General features: G+C 43.4%; 1 protein-coding gene across 1 annotated transcript in view; it reads right to left on the minus strand.

The window, feature by feature from the left end:
• RAD18 (RAD18 E3 ubiquitin protein ligase) overlaps positions 1–6,830 on the minus strand; it is a 107,327-nt gene extending 100,497 nt beyond the window's left edge. The window contains exons 1-2 of the mRNA XM_032326102.1: positions 6,680–6,830; positions 348–429 (exon numbers count right to left, since the gene is read on the minus strand). Coding sequence (XP_032181993.1) covers positions 348–429; positions 6,680–6,730 — 133 coding nt within the window. The 5' untranslated portion in view covers positions 6,731–6,830. The remainder of the gene's footprint in view (positions 1–347; positions 430–6,679) is intronic.
• Positions 6,831–15,548: the final 8,718 nt, after the last annotated feature.

Raw genomic sequence — 15,548 nt, forward strand, 5'->3', positions numbered from 1 at the left:
TTGGAATATTAGTGTCTTTGTTCCTGGTTTCTAAGAGATCATTTATGACTAAGGATGTCAACCATTTGCCATACAATGCAAATGAAATACCATGTTTTCTAACCAACATTTTACAATGATGTTTTACTTTCTGATTGTACAGAAGCTGCATAATGAAATATAGTGATTTCCTGCTTTAAAAAAATATATACCCAAGAGTAAAGCAACAGAAAATATCATCTGAAAACTTCGAGATAGAAGAACTAAAGGTGAGAAATAAATACATGTACTCACCTGGGGTGTTAAATTAACACTACCTCATGTAAAAATCACATTTTTACTAACTCAGAGAGACAAGGCATACTTACAGTTATGTGAACACTGAGGAATCATCATTGCAATGTTGAAATATTCAAAACAAATTCCACACCGCAGCAAATCATCTATTGTCTGAAATGCAAAGATACATATATATCTATCAGAAAAATACCAAGACTGGAATGCCTGCCACAGAACTCTTCCTCCACACCCTAAAAAAAAAAAATTTAAGAATATTCTTTTGTCAGGGTGTCTGGGTGGCTCAGTAGGTTAAAGCCTCTGTCTACGGCTCAGGTCATGATCCCAGTGCCCTGGGATCAAGCCCCTCCCTTCTCTCTCTGCCTGCCTCTCTGCCTACTTGTGATCTCTGTCTGTCAAATGAATAAATAAAATCTTTAAAAAAAAAGAATATTCTTTTGTCAAACACAAACTCAAAATTAACTCCACATAAACTGCAAGGAATCTTGACAAATCAAGAAAAACCTTCCCCATATGACTTAAACATTCAAATGTCAAGTTACCCAAAAAGCTTTCAACGGATAAAGTTGACACTGTACAGATTCCTGCTCCATACTGTCAACCCTTTACAAAACGGCCACTGCCCTCCTGTTCCATTTCTCACATGTTTCTAGCTCTTACTCCAAGCTGCTGCTTCTTCAGACCCCATTCCCAGGCCCACACTCACTGTTGAGGGAATGGTACAAATAACCATTCACCACACAGGTTAAGAACAAAATCAAAGAATACTAAAGCCAAACATGAGAAAGTATCTAGTTAAAACCTTTACTTCACAAATGAAGAAGCACACACAAACATGGGGTATGAGTCAAGCCAGGACTAAAACTTCCTGTCTCCCTGTGGGCAGTCAGTCCAGTGCTCTCTGCACAGTACCACATGTTAAGTTACTACAAGGTAGAGCCAACTGAGGAGGCCCTGGAAAGAGCTGTAGCCAGCAGGGGCAGAAGGTGGTAAAGATGTGGTCAATCTGGAAAGTCAGACAGATGTGTGTCAGTCTGGAATGCAATCCAAATAAGAAAGAAAGGATCTATTCTCACAATGCAAAATCTTCTAAATCATTTAAAATAAGATGTCATTCTATCCAATAAGAATACTGAGCAGTTTTTAAGAGGAAAAAAAAAGAAGGAGGAGGAGGAACTCACTCCTTACGAACATGGAAAGAGTGCCAAAACAAGTGCAAAAAAGAAGTCAGGTAGGGACGCCTGGGTGGCGCAGTCCATTAAGTGTCTGCCTTTGGCTCAGGTCATGCTCCCAGGGTCCTGGGATCAAGCCCCTCGTTGGGCTCTCTGCACAGCAGGCAGCCTGCTTCTCCCTCTCCTTCTGTCCCTCTACCCCAAACATGTGCATGCTCTCTGTCTAATAAATGAATAAAATCTTTAAAATGAAATTTTTTAAAAAAAGAGGTAATGTATGCTACCATTTGTTAAAAAGAAGACGGAATAAAAACATATTATATTTTTACCTTGTATACATATAAAGAAATTCTGAAAAGATACACAGGAAAGTAATAAATAATAGTAATAGGAGTCAGAAAACTGGGTAAGGGACAGACTATGAGGGAGACTTTTACATCTTGTTTCATATTTTTTTAACCATGAGTGTATTACCTAAATTTTAAAAATACAAACAAAAAAAGACTAATGTTACCAACAGTCTATATGATGAAATATTATGTAGCCTTTAAAAACACACACACACACACACACTTTGGAGTGACTGGGTGGCTCAGTTGGTTAAGCGACTGCCTTCGGCTCAGGTTCCCCGGGTCCTTGGATCAAGTCCCACATGGGGCTCCCTCCTAGCAGGGAGTCTGCTTCTCTCTCCCCTTCTGCCTGCCATTCCCCCTGCTTGGGTGCTCTCTCTCTCTCTGTCAAACAAATAAATAAAATCTTAAAACACACACACACACTTTCAAAGAATAATTAGTGCCATGGGAAAGTGTTGTTTTAATGGAAACTTTAAAAAAATCAGACAACAAATCTACAACAATGCACTACCATAGAACTATACAGTTTAATCTGCCTAACAATCTTATGAAGTCTATAGCATCAATATCCCAGTTTTACAGATGAAGACTATCAAGCTATAAGTGGGTGAATTAAACCCAAGAAGTCAATTCCAAAGTGATCCCAAATTTTAAATGCATATATACATCATACATGCACATTAAACAGAGAAAACATTAAAATATGGTTACCTCCAGATGACAGCGTGATGGGGAACTTTCATTTTCTCCTTTATCTTAATCTGAATTTTAATTTTTTCTACTATATACACATATCCATTTATTATCTGTCAAAACCAAAAATTCCTGCTACTATGAAACCAGGAAAATAAACATGAAAATGCCAAAATCTTCCATTATTTTGGATGGTAAGCCACCACTGATACAAAAAGCTAGAGAACTGTGTAGAGTATCAATTAAGAGCAGAGGTGGGGCTGGAAGTCAGAGTCCTGGCATCTCTATTGTGCTTTTTTTCTATATAACCATCCTCTCTGGAGGAGAGGTGCTGACACATACTGAGCAAGATTTGTGGAAGGTGACACTGCATCAGATGAGCTGTAACATTCTTTTTTTTTTTTTTTTCAGTGCAGCCAAATATGATGTGTCCCTTTTTTTGTTTTTAAGATTTTATTTATTTACTTGACAGAGAGAGAGACAGAGCCAGAGAGCACAAGCAGAGGGAATGGCAGAAGGATAGGGAAAAGCGGGCTCTGCACTGAGCAGGGAGCCTGATATAGAGTTCGATCCCAGGCCCATGGGATCATGACCTGAGCCAAAGGCAGATGTTTAACCATCTGAGCCACCCAGGTGCCCCAGAGCTACAACGTTCTTTTTTTTTTTTTTTTTTTAAGATTTATTTATTTATTTGAGAGAAAGAGAGAGAGAACATGAGGAGATGGTGGGCAGAGAGAAAGGGAAAAGCAGACTCTCTGCTGAGCAGGGAGCCCAGTGTGGGACTTGATCCTAGGACCCCCGGAACCATGACCTGAGCCAAAGGCAAAGGCTTAACCAACCGAGCCACCCAGGCGCTCCCAGAGCTATAACACTCTTATACAAACTTCTAGTCATGCCATTTCAAGACTATAACATGCACTCCACTAAACAGAGAGCAGTCAAGTGGAGCCTCTAGGAGTTCAACTTAGAAGAGGGGAAAGTAGAAGGTGAAAGTAGGGAATGTGTGAAAAGACTTAATAACTAGAGGAAAGGCTCTTGAGTTTTTTGGGTCACAAATCCCCTTAAACATATGAATAAAAACTAGAACTCTCTGTTCAGAAAAACACACACAAACAAAAATCATAAATAATTCTGGATACAAAAGTCTTTCCATGGTTCCTATATTAACCATGGATTTGGAACCAAGTTTCTATGCAGTATAAGAAAGAATTCTGAACAGAGCTACTTCTGGGAGCCCCTAATTCCTTGTCCCTAGAAAAAGTTCAAGAAAAACTAGATGAGAAATTGACAAATACATGACAAAGGGATTAAAATACATAGATCAATGGAACGGGATAGAAAACCCACAAATAGACCCACACTTATACAGTCAATTTACAACAAAGGAGGCAAGAATACAGGAAGGGGAACAGACAGTCTTTTCAACAAATGGTATTGGGAAAACTGGACAGCTACATGCAAAAGAATGAAACTAGACCACTTTCTTATACCATACACAAAATAAATTCAAAACGGATCAAAGACTTAAATTTGAGTCCTAAAGTCACAAAACTACTAAAAGGAAAAATAGGCAGTAATCTCTTGGACATCACCTGACCAACATATTTATAGCTACATCTCCTCAGACAAGGGAAACAAAAGCAAACATTAACTATTGGGACTACACCAAAATAAAAGGTTTTACACAGCAAAAGAAACCACCAACAAAACAAAAAGGCAACCCAGTGAATGGGAGAGATGCATTCAATGAAAATGATATATTCAATGAGGGGTCAATATCTAAAATACAGAAAGCACTTAGACAACACAGCACCAAAAAACCCCCCAAATAATCTCATTAAAAAATGGGCAAAGGACCTGAATAGACATTTTTCAAAAAGAAAAAAAAAAAAGACATACAAAATGGCCAATAGACACATGAAGAGATGCTCAAAATCACTAATCATCAGGGAAATGCAAATCAAAAGGTGAGATATCACCTCACACCAGTCAGAATGGATAGTACCAAAAAAAAAGAAAGAAAGAAGAAAGAAATAACAGGTGTTGGTGAGGATATGGAGAAAAGGGAGCCCTCTGGCACTGTCAGTAGGAATGTAAATTGGTGCAACCACTATGGAAAACACTCTGGAGTTTCTTAAAAAATTTAAAAACAAATATTATATGACCAGTAATTCCACTACAAGGTATTTCCCAAAGAAAATGAAAACACTAATTTGAAAAGACATATGTACCCCTAGGTTTATTGCACCATTATTCACAACAGCCAAGATAGATATACAATGTAATATCACTCAACCCTAAAAAAGAATAAGATCTTGCCATTTGTGACAACACGAATGGACCTGGTGGATATTATGTATGCCAAGTGAAGTAAGTCTGAAAGAAAGACAAATACCATATGATTTCACTACCAGGTGGTATCTAAAAAACAAATGAACAAACAAAAAACAGACTCTTAAAGACAGAGAAATGGTGGTTGCTGAGGAGGTTGGGGGTGGGGGGAAATGAGCAAAATAAACAGTACTAACAGGTACAAACAAAATAAAATAAAGAGCTATTAGAAAAATAGAAAAGAAAATACTGGAGGGGGCTGGCTTTCCACCATAATTCTAATATGGCTTCAATCAACTCCACCACTGAACAATCTCAGCTGCTGAACCCTGTTTTCAGTGCTGTGGTGAGACATCAAATCCGTAGAAGACATGGAACCTGCCTTTACAGAACTCTGAAAGTTGTGGTAAACTATGCTTAAATCTACAAAGCAAGAAGCTTTACAAGCTACAAAGCTTTTACTTCCTTTATACAATTCGATCTTCACAATAACAAATAAAAAGGGGGGGAAGAAACCACACATGTTAAAGTGCTATTGATTATAATAATAAAGACATTAACTGAATGTTTACTACCTTCCAGATACTTAGAACCTTCAACCAATTAGCAAATAATCTTGAAGCATGCACTATGTGCCAGACATTGTGTTAAGCACCATGAGTAAGCCAGACAGAATCCCTATCCACACACATCAGCTCATTTAACCAACCCTATAAACTGTTTATTTTTGCCTCCTCTTTACAGTTGAGGAAATGCAGGCTCAGAGAGGTTAAGTAACAAACCCAAGATCGCACAGTTAAATAAGAGCCAGAGACCAGATTTAACCCAAGACCACTGGAACTCAAATCTATGTTCTCTGAAGTACCTTAATGCCAAGGCCACCACAACTCCAAACCACATCCTTCCTAGATCCTTCCCCATTGCCAGCTTTTCACCATGGGGCTATTTCAAGTCCCCAGGCACTGTAGATAACACTGGGATGGCAAGAAGAAAGGCCTTATACTTTAACCTTCCCCAAATCCCTTCCCTTAATCCTCAAAAGTCAGTCTTATGACTGATAGCATAATCCTCAAATTTACCGAACTGAGGAATAGAACTAGAAAGCGATCTTGCACACAGTCAGAAAAATACATAATAACAGAGCAAGAAGAAAAACCAAGTAACTGATTCTTAGCTAGTACAGCAAAATGTGTTTGCTCTTCTTGATTTAAGCACACAGGGTTCACTGCTACTGTAAATGGAACTGGAATGGCTTGCCAAAAACCACCATGTTATTTAAGTTAAGTAATATAATGAAATACAATGATATAATAGAATGAAATATAAATGCAATGAAAGGCTCTAGTGCTAAGCCTGAGCCCTGATCTCCTTGTTTAAGGGATGCACGACTGTTACGAGTTAGGACACGTCAGGGAGAAGTCAGGGCCAACCAGCACTAGGTAATTAGAAAAAATGAAAGAAAGCAAAAGGAATGGGAACATTCTCAACTAATGTACTGCGAGAGTTTACATATGCTTGACAAATAGCAGGCCCTCGGAAAGGGTTAGTTGTTACTGAGGTTTTCGCCGTTTAGAGTGACTATTTTTCTCGAGGTCATTTTCACCGTTGTGGTGAACCGCTTAATACCCGGTTCCATAAGACGGCCAACCTAAGTTTACCACAAGGGACCGAGGCGTGACCCCGCCACTTCTCAGCAGGAGGAAACTGAGGCCCATCTACCACGTCCGTAAGTGGCAGAGCAGAACCGGCTACCCTGGCCCAGCTCGCAGCTCGCGTCTCCGCCTTTCTCCTTCTCACAGCGGGACTGGCCTCCTGCAGACAACCGAATGCTCCCGACCTCCCCAGAGCACTCACCTTCATTACTGCCAGACCTGGAGGCCACCGAGGCTCAACTAAGGAGTCCATGGTCTGTCCTAGGTAGGGTGATGGGGTCCCGCACCCACTGGCCTCCCGCGCTCCACCGCTACTCGAAATTCCCCGCGCTACGGCTTTACGTCAACAGTCAGCGACGGGCCTGAGGCGTGTGCGGAGCCTGCTGGGAGTTATAGTACAAGGGCGGAGCCGGGCAAAGACTCTCCCACTGCGCACGCGCCAGTTGCCCCTTCGCGACTCAAGGCTTGGAAGTGGTTAAAAAGCCCGCAGTAGGTTTTGCGCAAACCCTTGTTAAATAAATGCCCGTTGACCGTTAGGAAAAGACAGGCCGGAATCAAACCAAATCCAGACCTTGCCAAACCTTTCAACATCTAGGTTCATGCCTCCTCCTCAAGTTGCCCTCCGTGATTGCTATAGCGATCTGTCCCTTCTGAGTAGTCCATATTTACCACTACAGAATAGTTTCATTAAAAAAAATAAAAATAAAAATCATCGTGAGAATTATTCCTATTTTTATAGATGCAGCAACCGAATTTCAGAGAGGGACTCATTCAAGATCACACAGCTTGTCAGTACCAAAGTCCAGCCTTCAATCTGGGTCTTTTAACCCCAAGCCATAAAGGATCATCCGCGGACACCTTACGGAGGAGTAATTGAGCAGATAAGGCCACAGGTCAGAGATCTGAGACTCTCAGGATGCTTTACTTTGTGGGGCTCCAACAGGATGGTGGGGAGTGGCAGAGACCGTGGACGGTGAGGGGTTCCAAAGAGTTTGTATCAACCAATCAGAAAAGAGCACGCGGTTGAACTCCGGGCGTTCCCTAGTTCAGGAAGTGGGTAATGGGGTGGGGGACACAAGGTTGGAGAGACTAAGACCCGGTCCCAGACCTGGTAGTGAACTTTCTTTCCTTTATAGTACTTGTAGGTTGAAGATGACGGAAGGCTGAAAAGGTGAGAGAAAAAAGAAGAGAAAAGAAGAAGAAGAAGGAGGAGGAGGAGGAGGAGGAGGGGGAGGGGGAGGGGGAGGGGAGGGGGGGGGAGGAGGAGGAGGAGGAGGAGGAGGAGGAGAAGGAGAAGAAGAAGAAGAAAGAGAGAGAGAGAGAAAGAAATGCATTCTTCCTGTTGGTCAACCAGGAAGACAGATTTGGGACAGGCGTCATTTGTTGGTCCTGGGCTCCAGATCCATCTCGCTGTCTCTGGAGAGCCTCCAGGGCAGCGCCCAGTGCCATTCATCTCTTGAGTTCCTGCCACCAGCTGCTCAGTGAGACTGAATAGGTGAATCACCCAAATCAGCCCACATTCGCGGGAATCTTTTCCTCGCAGGCAGAAAGATATACATTTCCTGCCATCTTCTGCAGTGCCCAACTCTAGCCCACCTCTGGGCCAGGCAAGGAAAGACCAAGCAACAACACAAGCGATTCTGAAAGCAGCTTTGACTTCAGGGCAAGGCATTTGTCTTGCCCTCCCCATGGTATTTATCCGCCCCCTTGGAGCAAATCTGCCTGAACAAGCTGCTGTTTTCACAGACGTTCTCCTTCTGTTAGATAATAAAGAGACTGTACTTCCTTATTCAGGAGTGAAAACAAAATGTTCCGTATTTAAAAAGCGGGCTAATGCTCAGAAGAATCTCCCTTTGCACTGAGCACAAAGTGACGATCTGGGGTAGGGCCACCAGAGAAAACACAGGAGGCCTTGTAAATTTCAATTTCAGATAAACAGCAAACAATTTTTTCAGATGCCAGGGTGGCTCAGGTGGTAAGGCGACTGCCTTCAGCTCAGGTTGTGATCCTGGAGTCCCAGGATGGAGTCAGGAGTTTCCTTTTCCCTCTGACCCTCCCCCCATCTTGTGCTCTCTCTCTCTCAATCGGAGAAAGACAGTTATCATATGATCTCTCTGATATAAGGAATTTGAGAGGAAGGGCAGGGTCATGGGGGGTTGGGGAGGAAAAAAATGAAACAAGATGGGATGAGGAGGGAGACAAACCATAAGAGACTCTTAATCTCAGGAAACAAACAGGGTTGCTGAGGGGTGGGGGGTCAGGGATAGGGTGGCTGGGTCATGGAAATTGGGGAGGGTATGTGCTATGGTGAGTACTGTGAAATGTGTAAGCCTGGTGATTCACAGACCTGTACCCCTGGGGCAAATAATACATTATATGTTTAAAAAAAAAAAAAAAAGGTTCACTGGAGTGCCTGGCTGGCTCCTCGAAGCACATGTGACTCTTGATTTCAGGGTTAGGAGTTCGAGCCCCAGATTGGGTGTAGAGATTATTTTTAAAAATAAATAAATAAAACCTTTAAACAAAAAAAGTTACACTGTTCGTCCGAAACGCAAATCTAACTGAGAAGCTTATCGCTTTATTTGCCAAATCTGACAACCTTAATCAGGGAAACATCCTCCCAGGGGAGTGTTGGGGGCCAGCCAGGCTGCACCCTGAGGCCTCCCAGGGCCTTGAGTTCCTTTGCAGTGTCTCACTTCATCACACTCCTCTCTGTTCTCCGTTCTCTCCCCTTGAGGACCCATCCAAAGTCCTGGGCGGTAGGACATTGAAGGAGCTTAGGACCTAGCCCTTGCTGCTTCTTTTCCTCCCTTCTTGCCCTTCCCTAGGGAGCCACTAAGCGGTGCTAAAGCAGCCCTTAGTAGGGTGTGGACCAGGCCTGGTCCCTGCTCTCAAAGAATACTGACCCCCTGCGGGGAGGATGGGGCCCAGACAGAAACTAGCAAGAATGTAAGAAAGCGAATAGAGAACTTAATAAAATGCTTAAGTGATACACAAACAAAAAACGGTTGGTGTAATAAAGAGTAGGGAGCACTATAAACTGCCTGATGTGGGACGTCCTCTCTGGGAGGGTGACACTCGTGCCAGAACCCAGCTAATAAGACAGAAGCAGCTATGCAGAGACCTGGGGGTGGAAGGCTCTGGGCCTTGATAAAAAGTTTGGATTTTAATCCATGTTTTTTTTTTTAAGATTTTTATTTATTTATTGGACAGAGAGATCACAAGTAGGCAGAGAGAAAGGCAGAGAGAGAGAAGGAAGCAGGCTCCCCGCTGAGCAGAGAGCCCAATGCGGGGCTCGATCCCAGGACCCTGGGATCATGACCTGAGCAGAAGGCAGAGGCCCAACCCACTGAGCCACCCAGGTCCCCCGATTTTAATCCATGTTAACTCAGGCAAGTTATTGAACCTCCCTGCATCTCAGTTTTCTCATCTGTAAAATAGGGATGATTATAACAGCATTTGCCTCATAGCTGTGTCATGAGAATTCCATGAGTTTTTATAACAAAGGTGTCTGGACCACCTGGCAACTAACGAGTGCCGTGTAAGTACCAGCTGCCATTGTTAGTATGCTGCTGTGGACACAGAGGGAAACCCTGGGAGGGTTTTAGGCAGGGAAGTAACATGATTTGACTTACATATTCTTTTTTTTTTTTTCTTAAGATTTTTTATTTATTTATTTGACACAGAGAGAGAGCCAACACAGGCAGGGGGAGTGGCAGGCAGAGGGAGAAGGACAGGTAGGCTCTCTGCTGAGCAAGGAGCCCAATGCAGGACTCTATTCCCGGACCCTGGAATCATGACCTGAGCTGAAGACAGACACTTAACCAACTGAGCCACCCAGGCATCCCCACCAAAGACAGAATTCTCACCAACCATTACAGTCTTTAGTGTCTCAGGGACAGGAATGAGAGTCACACAGACCCCAGTTTGCATCCACGCCCTTCCACTTACCTCATGAACTTGAATAAACCACTTCTCTTTCAGAGTCTCAGTTTCCCTTTCTGTAAGGTAAGAATAAGAATGCCTACCTCTGAGGGTTCCATAATGATTATGGTTTTTTTTTTAAAGATTTTATTTATTTATTGACAGAGAGAAATCACAAGTAGATGGAGAGGCAGGCAGAGAGAGAGAGAGAGAGGGAAGCAGGCTCCCTGCTGAGCAGAGAGCCCGATTCGGGACTCGATCCCAGGACCCTGAGATCATGACCTGAGCCGAAGGCAGCGGCTTAACCCACTGAGCCACCCAGGCGCCCTGATTATGTTTTTTAGATGTTCGAAGCACTTAGCAGAGCATCTGACAGTGGCTCTGGCAATAGGAATAACAATCACAATTATTGCTGTCATTGTCACTATTACACATTATTAACCAGAGGGCATGGAAGTTAAGAGCACTAGTTCTGAAGTCAGGCAGCCTGGGTTCCAATCTCAGCTCCACTGCATGCTAGCACACGGACTGTGGTCTCTAAATGCTGTTTCTGTGGAAGGGAATCTGGGCTCCTTAGAGACAGGGCTGATTTGAGGTCTGGGGGCAGAAGAGGTACGAGATGAGCCTGGAGAATCTTACTCAAATAAGGAAGGTGTCAAAAACTAACTTCACTGGATATAAGGATGGTGTCAAAAACTAACTTACCTGGATATTTATCAGTTTCCAAATTATCAGACCACAATTTTCTTGCTGTTCAGAGGGAAAACTCAGTTTTTCAGTGGAGGAATGAGGGTGAATCCACCTGAACCTACTGGTCAATTGTATCATCTGTAGAAGTGGGTACCACATGAAAGCATGTCCAGATGTGATATAATATGAAGCCCACATCATGTAGGGCGCATTCCTCCCAAAAATGGTGAGCCTGAATCTAATCAAACATTTGGACCCAACTTCCAGTTTATAACACATACATGGAGGACACCATGTCCTCCAGGGAACTGAGGAAATTGAGAAAGCACCCAGACATATCCAGACCGTGGAGCATTCTACAAGAAAACGAATAGGTCAACAGGTCATGAGCAGAGGTCACTGTGCTAGAATAAAAAAGAGTTGATAGCCATAACCCCATTACACCCTTGTTTATACCTCGCTTTGAACAAACTAACCTTTCAAAGAAATTTTTGTGGACAATAAATGAATTTTGTATTTGAATTATGTATTACATTATACTGATAAGTTATTATTAATTTTATTAGGTTGACAATGGGATTGTCATTACGTAGAACAATGTCATTTTTAGAGATACATGCTGATGTATTTCACAGTAAAGTGTCATGATGTCGGCGACAGTTTAAAAAGATAAAGCAAATTCAGAAAAATTCAGATAATTGTTAAACCAAGGATAGACATAATGGGTTAATTATACTATTCCCTGTATTCTTTTACATGTTTGAAATCTTTCGCACTAAAAATTGAAGACCTTTGATTCTACCTGCCATTTTACAAATGGCCACATGGGGACAGTAGAGTACTGAGCTGGGTGTAAGCCCAAGCTTTAAGTTAGAAATAGAGTAATCTCCCCATTCATTCTTTATTCACTTCAACATCCTTGCATCGAATCCACCTTTAGTAAGTGCCAACTTACTAAAGGACTCTGAGCTGGACCTACAGGGGATAAAGAGTCAAACTCACCCCTACCTGCTCCCTCCTGCAGACACTGATGTATCTGGGGGCTGAGACCAGGCATCACCAAGAACATCTGTCCTGGTGGGGAGGGTGTCTGTGCTCACATAGGTGTCTCTATGTTTGATATCACTGGAATGGAGGCTTTGGCTGGGCATGCTGGAAACAAAGACATTAATATGGATGCCGGGGCATGGGGTGGGGGGAGGGTTGCCATTTCTGTGATGTCTCTTGACCTCTTCCACACTTAGCAACTATAAGATCATCTTAGGCAAGTTCCTTTACCTTTCTGAACCTCATGGAGCTAAGCAGAGTTCATACCTTATAGCTTTTTTGTTGGAAATGAATGAGTCTATATAAATTGTTTTGAAAGGTGTGTGGCACATAATAGGTGCTCAGTGTGAACATATTTAAGTCTTTCCCTGTTCCCCTGTGGAGCCCTAGGTTGGAAGCAGGAAGTCAGCTTGTCTGATTTACATGAAGGCCTCAAGTCTACTGGGGAAAATGATGACTGGGGCCTTGAGACTGGGACACTGGAATTAAGATTGTCCAAAGAGCAAGATAGTAATCATAGGGTTAGTGCAGCTGCTTCTCTTGAGGATTTTCTTTGTGCTCAGCACTATCCCATGCGTTCTACATGTACTAACTTAACTTCTCTCAGCAAACCTACAAGGCAAGTACTGTCACTCTCTCTACTTTCAGGCTGAGGAAACTGAGGGACAGGGCTAGTAAAGAACTTTTCTGAGTTTTCTCAGATGGTAAGGAGGGGAGGCCAGGATTTAAACCCAGGCGGGCTTCATTCACATCCATTGTACCCTTCTTTGGCAATGGGTGCTGCAGAAAAATGAAGCATTTTGCTAGAGAGAGTGTGTGTTTTCCTGCCATTGACAGGGGTCTGTGGACCTGTGAAAGGGTGACAAGAAGGGCCAAGATCATGCTCTGAACGCATTTCTCAAAAGCACCCGCTGGGTGGCACCCGGGTGGCTCAGTGGGTTAAGCCTCTGCCTTCAGCTCAGGTCATGATCTCAGGGTCCTGGGATGCAGCCCCGCCTTGGGTTCTCTGCTCAGCAGGGAGCCTGCTTCCCCCTCTCTCTCTGCCTGCCTCTCTGTCTACTTGTGATCTCTCTCTCTGTTAAATAAGTAAGTAAAATCTAAAAAACAAAAAAACAAAAAAGCCACGCCCGGGTCCTTGTGGATCATGAATCGGCTCCTGGGGTGTGGCTGCCCAGCATCATTTTCCTGATAATAGACACCATCTCTTCCTTTCAGAGAACTACTCTTACCCTCTGCTCAACCAGGTGGTCAGGCAAGGCTCATGACAGCAACCACTAGTTCAAAAATGACCAAATGACAAGGCTTGGTCAATGATAGTAAGGTCTGCCCTCCATTCAGGGATTGGTTCATGGGAAGCTTGTGACCCAAGCCAGACCAATTAGAGAAAATTCTGGGACTTTCACTCCTCTATTGGGAAAGAAGATACACTCCTTTTCTATGGTGTAGCTGAATTCGTAAGATGTACACTGAATCGCTTTGGGCCATCCTTATTATCATCTGGAAAGAGTCAGCCTGAGGAGAGAAGAGCTGAGAGGTAGAGAGACAGAAGGTTGTTGACATTGTTGGAACAGCTGGATCCAGTCCTGCCTGAATCTTAATTTTCTTTCACTCAAGTGAGGGGCAAAAATTATTCCTTTTCATTTACTCTAGCTGAGTTGAGTTTTTGAGTCCTAACTTAATACATTTCTCAACAACATGATGTAAAACAGAAAGAGCCGAGCTATTTATGAGGGCATCAAAGATGTAGGAGCACTGGTGTGGGAACATGAAGAAGGAAAATCTTGTTCCATACATGACAGGACTCTGTAAGTTGCTTATAAAGAAGGTCTGCAGGTCTGTTCCATGCCTGGCCTATTAATCTCCATACTGGGAAGAATTCAAATACACCTCTTAGAAGGTTTGATGGATGATATGTGGATGGAGAAAGGGAGCAAAGCTGGAAGTCCAGAAACAAAACTGAGTGGCAGTGCTTATAGCTCATAAATAACAGCAACAATTGCCCCTCCTCTTTCTCCTCCAATAGATGTCAGGTGAAGAGAAGCAGATTCATTATGACCTGGGCCCACACCATACTGGAAGTCCCAATCATCACCCATCCCCACCACATCTGGCCTGGAGCCAGGTACAAGGAACCCCCCCACCCCCCACCCCCCCGTGATGTTTCTTGGGTCAAACACACCCAGACCTGCGAAGCTCATAGTTACATGCTGGGCCCTGTTCTGAGTCATGCTCAGGGTCTTGTCTGGTCCCCCGGCCTGGGAGGGAGATGGCTTGGGCATGTTACATAGCTCTTACTTTCCAGACTTCACACCACCCTGAGAAGTAGTCTCTCATTAGTCCCCACATTCTTTTTTTTTTTTTTTAAAGATTTTATTCATTTGACAGACAAAGGTCACAAGTAGGCAGAGAGGCAGGCAGAGAGAGAGAGAGGAGGAAGCAGGCTCCCTGCTGAGCAGAGAGCCTGATGTGGGGCTCGATCCCAGGACCCTGAGATCATGACCTGAGCCGAAGGCAGAGGCTTTAACCCACTGAGCCACCCAGGCGCCCCAGTCCCCACATTCTTGAGGAAAGAGAGGCTCTGGGGGGTTCATCGCTTGCCAAGGTCAACCAGCTGCTACCAGCCATGGCTGCTAGTCACACTCATGTCTTTGCACTTGCACCCATGCCCAAAAGCTCACCAAAATCAGCTAGTCAGTGTAGAATGTGGGAGTAGGGTAGGCTAGGGGTGGGTGTTGGGGGGAGTAGAGAGATCCCAGGGAACATGGGCCCAGGGCCAGGAAGGCCAGAGGTGTCTTCTCTCCCTTAATGTGACCCTGGGACTTTGAGCAAGTCCTGACTCCTCTCTGTTCCTCCACTTCCCCATCTGGAAAATGAGCATATCATTTCCTATAAATCTGTATGTTCTTTGGGGAATTGGAATAAAAATAAGAGAGAGAAAATAAATATGGCACTAATGCAAAGAATCCCTAATAATCACTATCCTCAATATTAGAGTTTAAAAGACATTGATAAATACTAGTTATCATGGGTTTCCAGGAGAAGCTGGCATAGACTTTAATCTTAAGATGGTGGTCAGGGCAATGAAGCCTCCCCATATCCAGGATTTAAGGGACCACATAATCCTGCCTGGCTTGAAAGAGCCGAACATGTAGGTGGTTCCTATATTTCATCTGGCAGGCAGTGTGGCTAAGGGGATGGGTTTGGGCTGTGGCACTGGGGCAGTGATGGAATCCTGGACTAAAACCTCCTACACATTCATGTCCTCATATATAAAATATGGATATGAATATAATTCACCCTTGTGGGTGGTTTTAAGGGTTCAGTCTGAAGTGTGAAAAATATTTTGTACTTTGTTCTTAGGAAGAGCATAGAGTATGCACTCCATGAATATTAGCTTTATTATTAAGTTG

The sequence above is a fragment of the Mustela erminea genome, chromosome 1, assembly GCF_009829155.1.
Source record: "Mustela erminea isolate mMusErm1 chromosome 1, mMusErm1.Pri, whole genome shotgun sequence".
In the NCBI taxonomy this organism is placed as follows: Eukaryota; Metazoa; Chordata; class Mammalia; order Carnivora; family Mustelidae; genus Mustela; species Mustela erminea.